Source organism: Dendrobium catenatum, unplaced genomic scaffold (genome assembly GCF_001605985.2).
Source record: "Dendrobium catenatum unplaced genomic scaffold, ASM160598v2 original_scaffold_61322, whole genome shotgun sequence".
In the NCBI taxonomy this organism is placed as follows: Eukaryota; Viridiplantae; Streptophyta; class Magnoliopsida; order Asparagales; family Orchidaceae; genus Dendrobium; species Dendrobium catenatum.
In genome coordinates, this window is record NW_021379772.1 from 1,316,467 (window position 1) to 1,337,388 (window position 20,922).

General features: G+C 30.0%; 1 protein-coding gene across 1 annotated transcript; it reads left to right on the forward strand.

The window, feature by feature from the left end:
* The first annotated feature begins 10,045 nt into the window (after window positions 1-10,045).
* LOC110112931 (protein NUCLEAR FUSION DEFECTIVE 4-like) lies at window positions 10,046-12,019 on the forward strand. The gene is made up of 2 exons (XM_020845318.1): window positions 10,046-11,145; window positions 11,584-12,019. The coding sequence occupies exons 1-2, from the start codon at window positions 10,046-10,048 to the stop codon at window positions 12,017-12,019; spliced, it is 1,536 nt and encodes a 511-aa protein (XP_020700977.1).
* Window positions 12,020-20,922: the final 8,903 nt, after the last annotated feature.

Here is a 20,922-nt window from a genome sequence, read left to right on the forward strand (position 1 = left end):
TTTAGTCATGGATGTTCTCACTAGACATTTGCAAGAGGTTGCACCTTGGTGTATGCTTTTTGTTGATGATATTCTTCTTGTTCATAAGACTAGAGAGGGAGTTGATGTTAAATTTGAATTATGGAGGTCAACCTTAGAGTCTAAAGGCTTTCGTTTGAGTAGATCTAAATTGAATATATGAAATGTAATTTTAAAAATAATAAATCTAGTGGTGGATTGTGAAGCTGGGATTTAGTTGAGAAATGATCTTTCTATATTAGATTTAGATGAGAATTTGACTTTTAATAGGAAACAACGGAGAGAAATGATTCATGTAGCCCACTCTACATAATGAGATAAAGGTTTTTTGTTATTGTTGTTGTTGTTAAATTTATAATTAGCTGTGAGATTTTTGTTTAAAGCATTAGATGTAAAGGTGAAATTTTAAGATGAATATTAATTGATCTTTTTTTTTTTAATTTGATCCAAAATTTTGTCATAAACCATTTGATAACACAACTTAGAATTTCACATACCTTGAAAATAAAAGGCATAATAATTGTGAGCTAACACAACTCAGCAAGTTGTATTTAACCAATCTAAAATTTCAAATGAATTCATTATTAAACATTTAAGTTTTACTTGTGACAAATTTCTTATTGCTTTCTAAAACAATTTTTCAATATAATTTTTTGTTGAACTATATATTTTTGTAATAGAAAGTTGCTTTAAATAGCAATAATAAAGTTGTCACAAGCAAAGTTTTAATTCAATGTTAAAAGTAATATAATAAATTACTATATTTAACAAAATAGTAATTATAATTAGGGGTGTAAATGAGTCAAGTTGGCTTATTTATAAATAGTAACTGGCCAACACAATATTTTCTTGAGCTTTGATTCTTTGATAATGCTTTGTGTATGTTGAACTTGAAATGTTAGTAGTACACTGGAAAAATATATATAATGTATAAAGTGGAAAAAATAAAATCAACATTTACTAATATTTGTAATTATTAAAATATAAGATCGGGCTCCTAGATTGCAATAATAATTAGGAATTCAATCTACAATATCACTCTATCACTCATTATTACTTGTTACAAAAGATTAAAAGCCAAAATATAAAGATCAAAACTAAACCAGTAAGACCTGGTCTTCCTTTATTAGATCCTGCCTCATTTCTTAAAACATACAAAAATTATAGAATGAGCTAATAGCTCAACAAGAAAAGATACCATAACCTTCAATTGAAATCAATACATGATAATAAAAGCAATATGTATGTAACCATTCAATCTATATCAATATAAACATGTAACTGTAAGATCATGTAATAACCAATATAAGTAGTATTATTCATATGAGTAATAGAAATTATTAAAAACAATATAATTCAGATCTAGTGACCGGAAACCATATAAAAGATCATTACATTTTGTCATTTCTACGAGTTACCTCAAACCAATGTACATATGTTATATGCATGTTGTGCAACATCAAGTATCAATATATGCATATCATGTTTTCTATTATATGCATTGCAACATGTATATTATATATTTCATATGTCCTTATATTAATCTTATCAATCATATTAGTCTTGTCATATGCTTGTATTAGTCATACCCTATATCATATTCATATAACATTATATCATGTCACTTATGCAATTTATCATATAAACGCATGTCACATACATATATAAGCAGGATAGGAAATCTAGCTACATGTGATATTTTCTTGTATCAAGTACTATGGGCCAATCCTTTAAGAATCAGACTCAATCATATCAATCATCTTGCCATGAATCAATCTCATCACATATCATAATATAAATTAGGTGGCTTTCATGTAAGAAGTTGTTATTTCATACTCATTAACCGTATTATGTCATATGAGTAAATCTCCTTGTACAATTTTTTTTTTTTTCATATCACTTAGCATTACACAACAAACCTCATTCAAAGGAAAGCCCACATGCCTATCTTCCTATACAAGATAACATTTCTACAACCATCTTAAATTAGTCATTCATTTTCAGCCATCCTTTCTTGCTTACACGTTTTATATCATGTATATCAAACTAATAGACACTAAATACACATCATATGCAATGTTCATAACATGTAAACCTATTCAACATACTCATCGGTATGCATGTAATATGCTAAAAATGCATGTTGGACCATATGAATAGTAAATTAGTGCACATTATATATTTCATGCCCAAATGCAGTACATTTGACTCATGGTTATTTTATACTTAATATTTCTCTACTCATTTCAATTAAAATAACATATAAGCAAAATCACTTAATGAAAATTCAATATAATTTAGTGAAAATATTAAGGGGTTCATATATATCACATATCAAAAGTTATAAGGTGTAAAATTACTAAAACAAGTGATATTATATTTTATTAATTTTTGATAGGAAGAAAATAGGTAAAATATAAAAATCATTGAAAACATTGTAGGGTTATGATTACTTACCATGATCAAAACAATTTTCTCAACTAGAGTGATGAAAAATGAAAGCATGGTCCTCGCTCTCTCTCTCTCTTCCTTTCTCTTCTCTCCTCTCTCTTCTCTCACCCAGCTAAGGAAGGAATGCGAGGAATAGATGGGGTGGTGAGGGTTTAATAATAATGATAATTGGTATTTTATTAAAGAAATAAATTTTTTGACCCAACGCCATAACACTCTAGACCCCAACGCCACAACATTACCATATTTTCTCAAAAACTCGAGAGCTTGGCACCGCAAAGCTTACTCAGCTGCATTTCCATAAATGTAATAAAATTAAATTTGGGGTTATTACAAGTGATTTGATGGCAGTTGTTCAATGATAGATATTGAATTGTGGTGGTCCAATGGTGATGATCAGATGATCATGGTTTGATGGTAATAATCGAGTGGTGGCTAGATGGTGCTCTGGGATTCTTGAAGCATCTAGGCTCTCTTGAATCTCAAACAAATGGTTCCCTTCATATAGAAAGTGGAGGTATATTAAAAGCTTCTGAGAGTAAAATGCTTTGTAAATATAGCTAAATTTTGGAATGCTTCATTAGAAGACCCATATTGATTCTATCAATCATATGCGATCCTTTCAGTATTATGTGTCTGAATGATATCGAAGTTAAGTGATGTTGGGCTCCTTAAATTTGTCTTGTCGAGTTGTTCAATTTGATTACAAGCATGCGAGATTTGGAGATTATTTAATATTTAGTCGTCCAACTTACATCTCAAAATTTTTAATTATGATTCAAATGCTTGATCTGGGCTCGTTCAAATCCGAATCGGATGATCATGAATATGAATATACTATTCAAAAAATAATGACTATTTCAAAATTTTAACAGCGTTTTTAAAGAGTTGGATTATAAAGATTTTAATGGACCTGTTCAAAAAAATGAGTTGGATCATGTTTGGTTTATGAGCTTTAAAATTCCCAATTTCGCTTTATTAGTTTTCCCAATAGGAATGGTTCAAATCAAGCCTATGATTGTGTTAAACTATTGGTGTTTGCAAAGAATTGGCTTTCGGAAACGGCCTTAGTTGTGAAGCATCTATGCTTTATAAATTAACTAAAGGCTCTTTATGGCAGAAGCAGAAGCAGAAGCAGAAGCAGAAGTGGAATAAGCTGTGCGTTTGAGGATATTTTTATTGTCATTTTAAAATTTTAAAAAAACACTTACAAAGTGGGTGGTTTGGAGTTTAGAACTTAATAAAAAAATCCATCCAAACAATTTTTTTTTCAAATTCTAATTATTAAATTAAATTACATATATATTCAAGGTTGTGAAAATCGGATCGGAAAAGGAACCGGAAGAATGAGAGATTCACGGTTCGACTGATCAAAGCGAGGTGGAATCAGATGACATAATTAGAAATAATAATATTACTAAAAATTAATAAAATTAATTAACATAATAATATGACAATCTAAGCTTAAACACAAATCCATCATATCATACATATCAAGTATCCAAATTAATAATGAATTGGAGGTTTAAATTCACACTTTATATATGTTATATATTTAGATATGATTTATACATATGATATAATATAATCATTAATATAATATAAAAATATGAGCATTAAATATATTTATTAATTTTTTAAAAAATATATAACAAAAAATTATAAATACAAATATCATTTTTAATAAGAAAAATATATAATATAATATATAAATTTATAATATTAAAAATTTATATTATTAAATCTTATAATATACATTATAACAAATTTGTAATACACAATTTATAATACACATTAAAAAAAATGCAGCCCAACAAACTCAAACTCATAGTCTAACTAGCCTAAATAATCCCAAATTCATAATTTATATAGTATTCATGCAATTTTTTTAGTCATACATTATAGGAGGAGTTTGAGTAGTTCTCTTAAACCCTTGATATAGTTTGAAGTATACATTTTTTTACTAAACACATTATATGAGATAACATGCATATAGTATGATATAATTAATCATCATATTTAATAAAAATAATTAAAAATTTAAACATTTAATAAACTAAAATTTATTGTTTAAAATTTAATTAAAACAAAATTATTATTTTTTTTATAAAACTAGCTGATTCTTCTTTCCGACCCGAACCAGTTCAACAGTTACTTGTTTAATGCGAAGTCAATTTTTAAGCTGGATCGGACCGACCATCTAACTGCTTCATGGTTGAACTGGCCAATTTGATCCGGTTTTTAAAATTATGTATATACCATAGAATATACATAGATTTTCTATAATATCTTAATATCTAAATCACATAAAAAATACATAAAATTTTTATTCAATCTTAGATAAGTTAATGTTGATGATATAATTATGGGTATAATTTAAAGAATAGAGTGCTATATAAATAAATATAAAAATTATGTGTTAAATATATAATTATATTACAATTCAGTGAATTTTATAAAATTCCCAGAGGATGAAAAGATTTATAGAAGGTGATCTCCTGGTCTGACTTCTTGTTCTGAATAAGTGTGCATGAGATCTACTAATATTAGTGAACAATTATTTGTTGATTACTAATTAATTTCTTGATTTTGATTTAATATTATATAATTAAAATTCATCTTTAAATAAATGAATTTATTTTTATTTGGTTTCAACAAAAATGTTAAAAATTGCACATTTTGATCACGTCAGCTCATAATTGATTGATTAATTAATTAATTAATGATTAAGATCAAGTCATTTCAAGGCTAATAAGTTATAAAATGATTGTCATCATAAGGATGATAAGTTGACAATTAGTATATTCTCACCTGTAAATCCTGTCTTCATCATAGCGATGCACCAAAATTAAAATTAAAAAAAAAAATCATATAAATAAAAAAATCAATCAACCCTTCTGCTCGAATTTGGTCTAACTTAAGTTTCATTTGGGATTGCTTTTTAGTATAAAAATTTTATTTTTTATACGTAGCTTTTAATAATCGGTAAGAAAGCCGTCCCAAATGAAGCCTTAGATTTCTTTGTGGAAACTTTGCTCTCTATTTTTTTACTGTTTTCAGGAAATTTTTATACTAAAAAGTTGATTTAAAAAATAGTGAGGAAATTATCCCAAATAAAATCTTAGGATTCATTTGGAATGGTTGCGGATTTATTAAAAAAAAAAGATGAGAAAAGAAAGATAAAGAAGAAAATGAAGAGATGAAAAAAAGAGAAAAGCAATGATGTTTGGAAAGATTTATGGTTTATAAAAAGAAATCAAATTCTGCATGAGGACCTAATTCATTCGGTGAGATGCTCAATCTTTATTTAGCCTGCATTTGGGACGTCTTTTTTGCCGCCTCTTAAAGCATCTTTTTGGTAAAAAAAATTTAATTTTTGTACTAAAAAGTTGTTTTAAGAGGCAGCAAAAAAGCCATCCCAAATGAAACCTTTATGATTCATAAGATTGTTTTTCTTGTTGTAATAAGAATATTGTAGTTGCATGCATAAATTATAATTATTGATGTAATGCCTTTAAATGATTATATAATAATATATTGCTTATCATTTATCATTTTGATGGTTATATCTCTATCAATCTATGTTATACCAATTAATTTAATCTTTTTATAGTTATATGTTTAATGCGTCTTGAAATATTCACGGCGGCAAAGAAATATAAAGTTTAGTGTATTAGTTTTGTATGAAGATCTAGCACGCAATCAGATAAGAGAGATGATGCAACATTTATAAGAGACATTAAAATTTTACATGAAATGCCCTGAAAAGAGGAAAAACTATGGGGCCTGGCCCAATTTGAATGAATCCACTATTATTTAAAGTCGATTACAAATGTGGTCCTACATTGGGGGAAGGCCTTGGATTGATGTAACAAATATACATCATATAGATTGTGTTACATGGTGGAAATAGGAAGAATCATTGTTGACGTGTTTGGTTGGTCAAAAGAGCCATAATCGGTAGGCAACAGAGGTAAAAAAGAACATTGTTTGGCTATGGAGGTCGGAAAGATCATAGTCGACGGTCAACTAAGGTCAAAAGGACCGTTGTCAGTGGGAAACGGAGATCATAAAGACTATTGTCTGACGATGGAGGTCGGAAGGACCGTAGTCGGTGGACGACGGATGTCATAAAGATCATTATCTGGCGATGGAGGTTGAAGGGCGACAGGGGTCGGAAGGACCGTTTCTAGCTACAGAGGTCAAAAGGACCATATTCTGCGGACAACGGAGGTCGGAAGGACCGTAGTCGGTGAACGATAGTGATTAGAAAGATTGTTATCTGGTGAAAGAGATCGGAAGGATCGTTGACAAGCAGAAATCCTGCGTCGGGTAGAAATCCGACGACAGGCGAAAATTCGGCATCAGGTAGAAGTCCGACGAAGGTCAGACGATGGGCAAAAGTCCGGTGATAGGCAGAAGTTCTACGTCGGGTAGAAGTTCGATGAAAGTCCGACAACATGCAAAAGTTAGACGTAGGGTAGAAGTCTGACGAATAAAAGTCTGATGTCGACGGATAGAAGTTCGACGACGAACGATAGTTTGACATTGTGTAGAAATCTGATGACGAGCAGAGGTTTGGTGACAAGTAGAAGTCTGACGAGAAAAAGTCCGGAGACAGATGAAAGTCCGGAGATGGATAAAAGTTCAACGTCGGGTAGAAGTCCGAGGCAAGTCTGGTGACGGGAAGTCCGGTGTCGGTCACTAGCCTGGAGGTGGTCGATGAGGAGTCTGTTGGCGAGAGAAATCTTCCTTCTATTTTTTTCTCTTACTTCTCTTCTTGCTTGAGCTTCTTCTTCCTCCTTCTAATGAAGAATGAGGGGTCATTTATGATTTTCAGACAGTGACATGACCAATTAACCAATAAATAAGGATGAGATCCAGGACAAGTTGGGAATGATTTGAATAGACAGTCGATGTTGATTTCCCTATCATAGACCGTTTACTTGACATTTGAATGTATTAATGATATCAAAAATTTGGCGATTTTGGGCTCGTTGGATTCATCTCGTCGAGCCGCTAGATTCAACAATAAGTATGTCACTTTTGGAAATCGTTTGGTAATCCAAATTATAGTTTGAACCTTCCAAATGCGCTTCCGGTCTTTGGTTTGGACTCATTTGGGTTCAGGTTGAGCAAATTTGGTTTCGTTTGGTTCGTATTCTGAGACGTTCAGTTCGACTATAAGTTTGTTGAAAACGAAATTCATATGATCTCCAATTTAATTTTTGAAATTTCTAACTTGATTTTGCCTCAAGATTTGTGCCCCAATCAAGATAATTTTTTGATGATATATCAACGTTATATCTGCTATGATTGTACTCTATTGTATTAATCGTGCAATCTGACTTGCTCAAGCCGTTCGATTACACTATGTTTTATCTGCTTTGTTAAAACTTTGTCAGAACCCTATTCGAACCGTGCAGGAGCCTTATTCAAATTTTATGCAAAGCATGATAGAGCCTTATTAGAATTTTGTCAATGCCTTATTCAAATCCTCATCAAACCCTATCCAGAATTTGATTGAATTCGATTCAAATCTTATTTAAACCCCGTTTAATCATTATTTAACCTATGATTGAACATTTCTTTGAATCAAAATTTAAATAAGGGTTAAACATAATTGAAAAAATTTGGAATCTTTATCGAATATGGTCTCAGTCTTGACCAAATTTTATTTGAACCTTATTTAACTCTTGTTAAATTATATATATATATATATTTGGGAGCTATAATGGTGGGTTAGTTTATAAGGAAAGATTGTGGTCTTTTATTGTTTGAGGTGGTTGTAGTTGTCAACTACTTATAAAAAATTATAGGATTATTACGAAAAAAAAAAATTATTTAAATAATTTTTTAAAAAAATTTGTTTTTGAAAAAGTATTTTTTTTAGAGCTAGCAAATTCTTAGAAAATTTATTATGAAAAGTTATTTTTATCGAAAAAATTTGAAAGTAATAAAAAATATATATTAAAATAGACCTATGTGTGTCAATAAATGATCTGATCTGTCGATCCGATCTGTAAAAATTCAGTTTCGAATTGACTTGTTTAATAATAGGGTCAGTTCGAGTCTAAAATTTCGACCAATTTATTAAATGGGTTGTGTTTGAGTTGACCAAAAACTCATTTTCAATTCGAAGATGAACAATTTAATATTTTTTCTTAAATCCTTTTGCTAATGGATATGATTTTCTTATTTTTTTATCAAATAACCTAAAGTTATAAGAAAAAAAAAACAACCAAAATGGATTAATGGGTATAATTTAGATCACTTGAGTTGCTAGCAGGTTATGTTTGAGTCAGTCTTTTTGACTTGTTTATTAAAAGGATAAGATTCGGATCGATTAGACTCAGGTCAGACCCGAATCCGACCCATTAATCTATTTTGAAAATCCTAAATAGAACTATGATTATTAAAACAAAAACAGAACTATGATTATTCAGAAAATAAAGTTATATATAAATAAATTTTTTTGAAAGTTGATATATATTATAGATTCCTTTGAAAAATTGAATAATTTTTTTTTTAAATTGATATATAAAGTTATAATAAATATTATTGTAAGAAAAATACTTTGCACCAGATAGTTTTAAAATAATAAATATTATTGTTCATAATAATAATAATAATAATTATTATTATTATTATTATGAACAATAATATTTATTATTTTAAAACTATCTGATGCAAATTATTTTTCTTACAATAATATTTATTATAACTTTATATATCAATTTAAAAAAAAAATTATTCAATTTTTCAAAGGAATCTATAATATATATCAACTTTCAAAAAAATTTATTTATATATAACTTTATTTTCTGAATAATCATAGTTCTGTTTTTGTTTTAATAATCATAGTTCTATTTAGGATTTTCAAAATAGATTAATGGGTCGGATTCGGGTCTGACCTGAGTCTAATCGATCCGAATCTTATCCTTTTAATAAACAAGTCAAAAAGACTGACTCAAACATAACCTGCTAGCAACTCAAGTGATCTAAATTATACCCATTAATCCATTTTGGTTGTTTTTTTTTTCTTATAACTTTAGGTTATTTGATAAAAAAATAAGAAAATCATATCCATTAGCAAAAGGATTTAAGAAAAAATATTAAATTGTTCATCTTCGAATTGAAAATGAGTTTTTGGTCAACTCAAACACAACCCATTTAATAAATTGGTCGAAATTTTAGACTCGAACTGACCCTATTATTAAACAAGTCAATTCGAAACTGAATTTTTACAGATCGGATCGACAGATCAGATCATTTATTGACACACATAGGTCTATTTTAATATATATTTTTTATTACTTTCAAATTTTTTCGATAAAAATAACTTTTCATAATAAATTTTCTAAGAATTTGCTAGCTCTAAAAAAAATACTTTTTCAAAAACAAATTTTTTTAAAAAATTATTTAAATAATTTTTTTTTTTTCGTAATAATCCTATAATTTTTTATAAGTAGTTGACAACTACAACCACCTCAAACAATAAAAGACCACAATCTTTCCTTATAAACTAACCCACCATTATAGCTCCCAAAGCTAGGCCTCACCAAACCCGGCCACCATGCCTTCTCCTTCCTCCCTCCAATGGCTCAGTCTGGTAGCCACCATATGGCTCCAAACTATCAATGGAGCCAATACAGACTTCCCTGTCTACTCCTCACAGCTGAAACAACTCCTCTCCATCTCCCAAGTCCAGCTCAACAACCTGGCCTTTGCTTCTGATGCCGGTAAACTCTTCAGTTGGCTTGCCGGCTTCGCAGTCACCTATCTTCCTCTCAGACTCGTCCTCTTCATTGGTACAGCCTTCAGTCTTCTTGGCTATGGCCTCCAATACCTCTTCTTAACACAAAAAATCACTCACCTCTCATATTGGCAAGTGTTCCTTCTCACAGCTCTATCAGGCAATGGCATATGCTGGATTAACACTGTTTGCTATCTCATCTGCATCAGAAACTTCTCTTCTTACAGCAGAATTGCTGTAGGAATCTCAACCAGTTTTGTTGGTTTGAGCGCTAAAGTATACTCTGACATAGCTGATGCAATCTTCCAGCCTGAAAACAAAGCTAAGGCTTATCTGCTTCTAAATGCAGTTTGTCCTCTTCTTGTTGCTGTTGTTACTTCACCTGTTATTAGAGAAGATTTGAACACAGGAGAAGAAGAAAAACATGGAGCTTTTATGGTTATGTTTGTGTTAACTATTGCAACAGGAACTTGTTCTTTTCTTGGCAGCATTGGTCCTGTATCAACTTGGTTTGGGTCAAGAGAACTTGTGATCAGTATGGCTCTTCTTCTTGTTTCCCCAGCACTTATCATCCCTGTTTATGCCATGTTTAAGGGGAGGAGTTGGGATAAGGTGAAGAAAGTTTATGAGCTAAGTGTTGAGGAAGGTGGAGGAGGAGGAGGAGAAGGAAGAAAGGAAGCATTAAAGGGTGAAATGAAGGAAGAAGTTGGTTTCAAGGTGATGATGAGAAAGATGGAGTTTTGGCTGTATTTCTTCAGTTATATGTTCGGAGCAACAGTTGGAATGGTGTTTCTGAATAACTTGGGACAGATTGCAGAGTCTCGTGGGCTCTCTAATGCAACTTCTCTTGTCTCGTTGGCTTCTTCTTTTGGCTTTTTTGGAAGGCTGATGCCATCTTTAATGGAATATCACTTATCAAAGTAAGCTTTGATTTTTTTTTATTTGAGTTTGTCATACGTCTCTCTCTTCTTCATTTCGCATAGTTCAGTACTATATATGTTCTCTAAAGAAAAAAAATTATTTATTTTTAACCTTTTTATGTACTTCATAATTTCGCATTTGGTGTTTGATTTCAATATAATTTATAGGTAATTTAATTTAAGAAATGATTATATATAAATGCCTTTTTTTTATGACAATTTCATACTAAACACTTATAAAAATATTAATAATAATTCAATTCACATCTTTACAGTCATATATGAAAATAATAATAATCAGCAGTGTTTACATGCATATTATAAAATTTTTATATATTTACTATCACGCATGTATTTTGATGTGATTTTAATACTAAAGTGATATATAAATAAATAAAAATTTATGCTCATGCATTATTTCTTCTTCCAACTTTGCAGAAAGGGATACACTGATTCAAGCCCAGGTATTATGGCAACTATGATGGTTCCTATGGTGCCTGCCTTCTTCTTCCTCCTCCTCAACTCAAGTAATCTCATTTTATACGCTAGCACTGCAGTCATTGGAGCTTGCTCAGGGTCAATAACCTCCATTGCTGTCTCTGCAACAACTGAACTATTTGGAACCAAAAATTTTGCAATAAATCACAACATTATTATAACAAACATTCCAATTGCATCTTTCCTCTTTGGTTACTTGGCCGGTCTTCTTTATCAAAGGCAGGGAGGAAGCAATAGTTGTATAGGAACTGACTGCTATAACAAAACCTTCATCATTTGGGGTTTTGTTTCTTCATTGGGAACACTTCTCTGTACAGTACTCTTCATCAGAACTCGCAGAGTTTGTTGTAAATTAGAAGAAAATGCAGATATTTGAACTGAAATACAAACAGCTTCAGAAACTTGTTACTGGTTTTTGAGCTTTTATTTGTTTCAATTTCTGTTTAAATATGAGCATTTATCTTTTAATTTTAATTAATTATTTATTTTTTCATTCTGATTTGATAATAAAAAATCAGATATTAATATATTATTTATTTATTTATGGTAATAATACAATAATACATGCTATGCGTGACTACTTCAGAAAGAGGTGATGGTGACTTAATTCTTGATGTGAGCATCTGCTAGTTTGTCTACGGCTTGTTCTCTGGATATGGGTGAGCTAAGGATAGTTGAAAATATTCTCATTTCAAAATTTTGTGTGGTTCTTTGGAACTTATTAGAAATTTGGCATTTTTTTGAAGATTGACTATTTTTGTAGTTATTATTTGAACTAATAAGTGCACTTGCTGAAGAACTTGATGCTTGTTCACTTAATGATTCATTTGGAGCAGCTTTTTTATTATTTTTTAAAGTAGCTTCTATTACAAATATTTTTAGTTCAAGAATTTTTTTTACTAGAAAACAGCATTATAAAACAAGCTAGAAAACAGCTGTCCCGAACAAAGTCTAAGTAATTAATTGAACATGTATGAACGGAGTTGTAAAAGTTAATTAAATATATAAATAGAAAAGTTTGAACATTGATATACTCGTTCATTTATGTGCATGAGCAGACTTGTTTGTTATTCGATAAACATGTCACTAATAGGTCGATAAAATGCTCATTAGGGATTATATGATTACATTTTTTTTTTATTAATAGTTCTTATATCAATTTTTGTATATATATATATATATATCCAGTGCAATTAATTTAATAAATTATGTATGTTATTTGTGGTAGAAATATGATGTAAATATAAAACAAAGAGTTAAATATATGGATTTAAACTATTTTTGATAAATATTTGAATTTCACCAACTTAAAACAAATAATATTTAGCTAATTATATATATCAACTTAAATTAAAACTCATAAATTTATTTACATTTAGCAATAAACATAGATGCTTAAATAGTTAGCATAAAAATAAAAATAATTTGGCTCAATTATGCCTTGAACTCAAAAATAAAAAAAAAAATTGTTTGGGGGATTTACATGCATGCCTCTTTATTTTATTTTATTTATATATTTAACACTCAAAATTTTAATATTTCATAGCTACCACTCATATAAAATTTTAATATTAAATATATCACTCATATATTTTATTATTACTATCCATACCACCTTATAAACTTTAATATTTCATTTTATGCACACATATTTATTCTATGGGTGGTAGGCGTATAATATTAAAATTTTAGGTGGTAGATAAGTAAATAGCATGAAATAAAGGGGTATGTATGTAAATCACCCAATTTTAAAATTCAATTCATATTCAAACTCAAGAAAAAAAATAAACAAGCTTTAATAAGATAATATTTGGATATACACAATTCATTTGAAGTCCTATTTTTTACTATCATTGAATGTTTTGTACAATTCCTTAATTCCTTGAAAAATAAGAATCAAAACACAGCAAGTTATCCTTTTGGCTTGCATTCCTCGTATAAGAGATAAAAGCTCAATTCCCCAAATGAGGGTTGTTTTCGACAGTTTTTTTATTACTTTGTTTTTCAAATCGTAACAATAATTATTGCTTTTTCATATTTAAAAAAAAACAATTATAATAAGATGTTGTTTTCTATAATAGCTTTAAGGAGTTATCTTCTTTACTGTACTACAACAATTTTACAAAGCAATAAGAATCGTTTGGGATGACTTTCTTTCTACTTCTTAAAGCATCTTTCTAATATAAAAATTTAAATTTTTGTAGCAATGAGCTTCACAATGTTCTTACCACCAACTAAAGAAAATCATTATCTATTGCCAAGTCTTTATTATTATTATTATTATTATTATTTTTGAAAAGATCTTATTTGTGAAAGTCTATAACAATGACTAGTTTGAATGGTTGAAGACAAACAAATTTGAGATGGTCAATAATTACAAAAAAAATTGCATTATTTCCTATTTTAGATAATCAATCCAAGGCTATAAGTACATTTGAAGTTTTCTTGGAGTTGGTGGGAAAAAAAATTGTTTTATATGATAAATTTTATGTAGAACAAGAAGAAAAATTAATTAAATTAGAAGACAAAAATAATCCCAAGTGTTATTTTTTGTTCTTATTCTATAATTTCTTGGTTTTAAGTATTTATTTTTTACAGTTGATTATTTTAGCTTTTTTACAATTAATTTAGATTAAGTAAACAATGATCAGATCAGCGTTTACTTTGTCCATTGTCCACCATATTTGGACTCCTTTCCTTGAACTGGCTTTTTTATTTTTAATTAATTTTTTTCTTAAGAAATAATGAAAATTAAGACATGATTTTAATATAAACAAGATTAAAATGCCTAAGACACTTAATTAAATTATATGAAGAAGCTCGTATCTGGCCTTATATTCTTCTTCTCAAGCTATTGTTCTTCTACTCCATCAAGGCTAGAACTTACATGCTTTGTCGCTTTGATGCTCTAACGAACAAAGGTTTCTTTTGCTTCAGATTGGCTATATTAATGTATCAGAATCTGCATTCTTATGGAGGTGTAGCTTGTTGGTGGTCTCATCATCTCAAGGATGGCTGATGCTAAGGACATTTAAATTATTTTACTTAGGCTTTATTTGGGGCTGCTTTTTAGTGTTTTTAATGCAACTTTTTAGTACAAAAATATCTAATTTTTTTAACTAAAAAGCTTCTTTAGAAAGTAGTGAAAAAGCCGTCCCAAAAGAAGTCTTAACAATAATATAATGATGACATACTTGCATTTTTGTTGTTAGCTTAACTGAATATTATTTGAAGTTTTTATGACTTGCACTGTGTCAAATCTTAAGATAGCATATTCTAATTGCAAGTTCAACCGCGTTGAAACTAATTGTAATAAGGGGTGGAACCAATCTCTCTTTTGAGAGGGGAAAAACAACTAGTATCTTACTATAATAGTATTATATTAGATAAATATTTTATTAGTAATACAAGGTCAAATCTTCACATGCCCTCTCTCTTTCTCTTCACTACATATAAATCTTCATAATGTGCATAGTTATCTCTCTCCAAGCAGGTGACTAGATTTGGTTGAGGAGGGTATTCAGTGGGAGTGGGGACAAGCCATTCAATATTTGATGGGATGGCAAACTTCAATTTCATTACGGCATGGGCTCATAATACAAATGAGAGAGCAGGGAAAGATAAGGAGGTAGAGTTATTCTTGTTTGAACCATTGCATGAGAGATTGAGAGGGGAAGGCTTGTTGTAGGCTTTGCAGGATAATAAATTTTGAGTATCTCCATGTAGTTCCGCCACTGATTGTAATGTGTTTTGCATAAAAAAAATTAGACGTATTTTTTTCACTTGCATGCATGTGTGTGCTTTTGTTTGCGGTTTTGCCTTGAGATGTGTGCATGAGACCTTTGGTTGAGTGTGCACAGATATCACAAAGAAATTGATCTCTTAGTTATTGTTTTGTAAAAAGTGCTTGATAGAGAAATACTCTCTCAATTATGATATTCTCTTATGCATGCACAGAAGAAGATATATCTTATAGGTATATGGTGCTTGATGGGTAGAAATTAAGAGAGGTGGACCTCTTGGTTTCTTCAAATTTGAAAGAAGGGTTGTAAGCTACTATCGAGATCATCATCATGTTGTGAGGTAAACTACTTCATGAAGTTTCTTCTTTATGAATGTGTTATTATAAATGAGGCTTTGAGTTTAGTTTAATATATGATATCTTAAAATCTTGTTGATTAAAATTATTATTAAGTAGTTAACTCTTACTCATAGATTTTTTTTTTTCTAGTTGAAAATGGTTTGAATATTATAGTATGAAGCCTTACTTATGTCTTCTTTGTTCCTTCTCTAACAATTGGCATTAAATATGTGGTATATCAAGCCCATTTTTTATGGCCTTTATTCATTCCCTAGCAACATCTATCTTTTTGTTTTAAATTATTATTTGAGTCTTATGGAATCAAGAGAGATAAGAAAATGAGAAGAATAATATTGAAATATGCTATTTTCATAGTCTATTTTTCTCTAATGTAATGGAAATTGTTATCTTATGCAGTCGATCATAGCTTACACTGACTTAATTAGGCTTCGTTTGGGACGGCTATTTTACTGTTTCTAAAAACGAAATTTTAGTACAAAAACTATTAAAACGGAGCAGTAAAAAAATTGTCCCAAACGAAGCCTTAAATTGAATCACATAGATTTAATATTCTATTTTTTGATACTTCATATCCTTTATAGTTACTTTATAAGTCATCATATTTATCCTTAGCTTAATGCTATGAATTAATCATGCCTTTTACTAATAGAGCTAGCATATTAGGGTAATGGGAAGGGCTTATGAGCATTCTTTCTTACATTTTTTTTTATAAATTATTTATTTAATGAATAAAATCACCTCTTTTCTCTCATATTAATATGTTGTATTCATTTTGTTTTAATGTAAAGAAGCCCCACTCATTAAGAAAAAATTAAGTCATAATTTGTATATGTAATTATTGTAGGAGCAAATCTATGAATATTTTTTAGCTAAGGCACTATAATATAATCAAATTTTCATCCTAAATTTCATTCTAAATTCACTAATACACAATGAATGAACAATCACCAAATATTTTCAAATTCTCAAGTACACACACGCTCATTGAAAAAATAAAACAAAGCTTAGAAGAAACTTTCAAGTACAATATAACTGTCCCTCACAGTATTTATAGGAATAAAAATTGGGACCTACATGCATGAATCATTGAATCCTATGATACTTTATTTAGGTTGATATATATATGTTGTGGGCTAGAATATACGCGGCGGTAGAGTTTACAAATTCACGTCTGAGCGTTGCACGAATATTCAGTACACAAACAGAAAAGAAAATGAACACCATGATTTTTACGTGGAAAATCCGAAAGATGGAAAAAACCACAGGGCCACGCCCAGCTGAAAAGTTCCACTAGCTAGTGTTTTATAAATTACAAGAAACTAATTCGTCCCACAAGTCAGGACGATCATATTACAATTCGTTTCTTCTAACTTGAAGCAAATTTACAAGTTTTGCAGAATTCAGACGTCTCCCGAAAATCTGGCAGAGTTACGGCGTATTCAGGCGGCAGAAAGAACTCCAGCGGTAGTCGAGGAGGAGATGATTCTCCCTTTCCCCTTCTTCTCTTCTCTTCTTCTCTATCTTCTCACTTGAGTCCTCTTGTGAAAAATGAGGGCTCTATTTATAGTTTTTCTGGAGTGGCATGGCTTGTAAATAGGTGTGAGATCAGGGGCAAATAGGGAGTGGTCGAATGGACAGTTGATGCTAAACCCTTCGATCGTGCACCATTCGTTGGACATTTGAAGGCCTTAATGATGTCGGAATTCAGCGATCTTGGACTTGTTGGATTTGTTTTGTCTAGCCGTTCGATTCGAGTATAAACTCGTTAAAATCGGAGACTGTTTGGTAACTCAAATTGTGGTACGAGCTTTCCAACAGCACTTCAGACGCTTGATTTGGGCTCATTTGGACTCGGATTGAGTTGAATTTGGTGTTGTTGGGTTCTTATTTCCTAGACGCTCAGTTTGACTGTAAGCTTACTGAAATCGGAGTTCAGATGCTCCCGGAATTAATTTTTAAAGTTTCCGGGCTGGGTTTTGCATGCCTCGAGATTCGTGCCCGATCAAGATAATTTTTTGAGAATATATATATATATATATATATATTATAAAAAATTAATATGTATAATAATTACATAAATTAAATATACCTTCGATGCATACAATCAAATTACACTAGAAAAATGGATTTGATAATGCTTGCTTCATAGATTCTCTCTACTCAATTAAATGAATTAATGCTCATAGCACTTCCTTTGTTTTGTGAGGAGTGGACTGAGACAGCTCTGCTTTATTTGTTGAATATTTAGTAATCACCACCAAATTGGTCTAGTGTTCAGTTAGTAATCTTATTTCATAAAATAAAAAATTTACATATCTATCAGATTATTTTTATGTATTTATATATTTCATACTCAATTTTTAATAATTATTTGTATATCATTCAAATCTTTAAATGACATAAAAATGAGAAAAAATGCTCCTTGGGATCTAATCAGACCACCATTATGATTAAGGATTTGTTCAGAATTGCTGTAGCGTTTTATAAAAATGATTATAAGTTAATATGGAGAACGTAACTTTTTTAAAAAATGCTATATGAAGTAGATTACTAGCAAATTTTTTTTTTCTAAAAGCAGTGAAAAGCAATGAACAAATAAAAACTTTGATAGAAGTCCAAAAGCAAAATAGTAAGAAAATCATTCTAAAATAAGTCTAAGGCTTCATTTGGGGCGACTTTTTTAGTGCTTAAAAAAATTTTGCTTTATTACGAAACAATAATAAAAAGCCGTCCCAAATAAAGACTACGGCTCCATTTGGGATGGCTTTTTTTTTACTTTCTAAAATTAGACCTGTCAATTTCGGGTTACGGGTCGGGTTCGGGTCAACTCGAAATTGACCCGGTATTATTCGGGTTTGGGTCGACCCGACCCGTTTTTTCAAACGGGTCGATTTTCTCAGGTCTATCTAAAATAGCTTTATAGTATAAAAATTTTAATTTTTATAATAAGAAACTGTTTTAGGAAGCAAAAAAAAAGCCATCCCAAAACCTAAGATTCAACAATGGTGGCTTTATTAGGAAGATTTTATTCATTATCATTCTTTTTTTATTATTATTATAGAAAATGCGTCACTGTACAATTTTAATTCGCACTGAGAGCAGAAGTGCTGGTCGGTACCGGAAAGCAGACCTGGAAAATTGCTGGGGTGGCAAGCCATGCTTTTTTTTTTTATAGTAGAAAATATTTATGCAGTAGCACACGCTATAAGTAGATTGAAGATATCTATCATGTCAACTTATAAACGCCATGCTGTTGTAATCATGCGAATAGAATAAAAGGAAAAAATTATAAAAAAAAAAAAAAGAATTTTGGCTTTGTTTTGCTTCATTCTGGAGTTATAGCCATGAGTGCAACCTTTCCGCGTCTTTGGAGAATTTTCTCACAAGCCATCTAGTTAGTCATTTTTTTAGGGTTGTTAACATCATTCCTTTCTTTTATTATTATTATTTTTTTGATATTTAGGCTAATTAAAACAAATTCATACACATTATATATACAAGACTCAAATCAAAGTCTGGTCCAACCAACAGACCTAAATAAGCTATTTATTCCTTCACTTTCTTAGAAGTGACCTGCAAAACATCGATTGTACTGGCATTATGTACATTAGGAATGTTATTAATGTTTAGCTTCATGCGCAAAATTTTGATCCAAATCTCACACATTAGATGTTTATGGTGTGTTTGGGACGAGTGCAGATTTTTATAAAATTGGTTATAAAGCTATTGTGGAAAAATAATTTTTTTTAAAGCTTGTGTAAAAAGCAGCTTTTTAATATAATTTTTTTTCAAAACAAATAAAAACATATAGCAAAAAATATATTGTAGTTACTGTTTGAAAAGCAAATCAGCAAAAATTTTGTTCCAAATGAAGCCTTAGATTCATATTAGCCCATGTAGTTAATGAGGTTGGATTGGGGTCAATTTATAAGAGTAAAAAATCATTTTAGACCGAGTTCAAGTCAAGATGAAAAGCAATTTAGCTACTTGATTATGTTCTTAAAGAAAGCTAATTAAAATATACAATTTTTTATCTTTTTTGAGTTGTTGTGTCTAAGGGTATATTTGGGACGGTTTCACATCCAAGAGAGAGAAAAAAACGAGCTTCATTATACTTAAAATCATAGTTTTGAAAATCATGAAATTACTAAATGACAAGAGGGGGGGGTGAATTGTGAAAATCTTTTTCTTTATAAAAATAACCCTAAACAAGAGTCCTAATTTTTTTGTTCTTTTTGAAATTTTACAACAAAATTTTAAGCAAGTTTTCTTCCACAAATTTTACCATGCAATAGTTATGAAAATTAAATGCAAGTAAAAAGTAAACGACGATAAGGAAAAAACACACTAAGAATTTTTATAGTGGTTCGGTCAAAATATGACCTACGTCCACTCCCCGGAGTCCTCCACTCCGGGATTTTCACTATCAAAATAGTTCTCCTTTTGCCCCCCTCGGCAAGGCGGAGAAGCCTTTACAAACCTCCCTTTCACCAACCCGGCGTGGCGGAGTGCCAAACTCTGTTTTCGCCCTCCTAGCGACGGCAGAGAACCTTCTCATTTTTCTCCCTCCTGGAGAAGGCAGAGAACCTCGAGGTAACGGATGTAGACGAGCTTTTCCCTTGGCGCCAACCTCATTGACACTGGTCTTTGATTCTTAAGAACGATTAGGTTCAATTTCATAATATATTTAAATAATTTTAATTTAAAATAAATATTTTATTAAATATTAAATCTCATTTAAATATGATATATTTTATTTAATATATAATCAAAAAATTTTTTAATAAATATTTTATTATTATAAATTAAAACACTAGTTAATCAATACCTCAACTATTTCATTACCCCATGTGGCTCCTACTCATGCATACAAGAAAATGTATATAAACAACATACAACATAAAACTCTTAGTGATGTCGTACTAACAACTAGTAGTTTCTTAATGTGTGCATGATGATGCGCTTATATATAGAATTTCATGAAAAAATTTGTATAGAATATTCAATAAAAAATATATAATATTTTTAAAGTTCTTAAATTAAATTATTTGTATATTTATAATTATTCAAACCAAATAATTTTATATTTTTTAAGTTATAAATTCCTCTCTATAGAAATTAAGATAAATACAAGAAAATAAAATATCTAAAATAAATACATATTATATGACTTTATA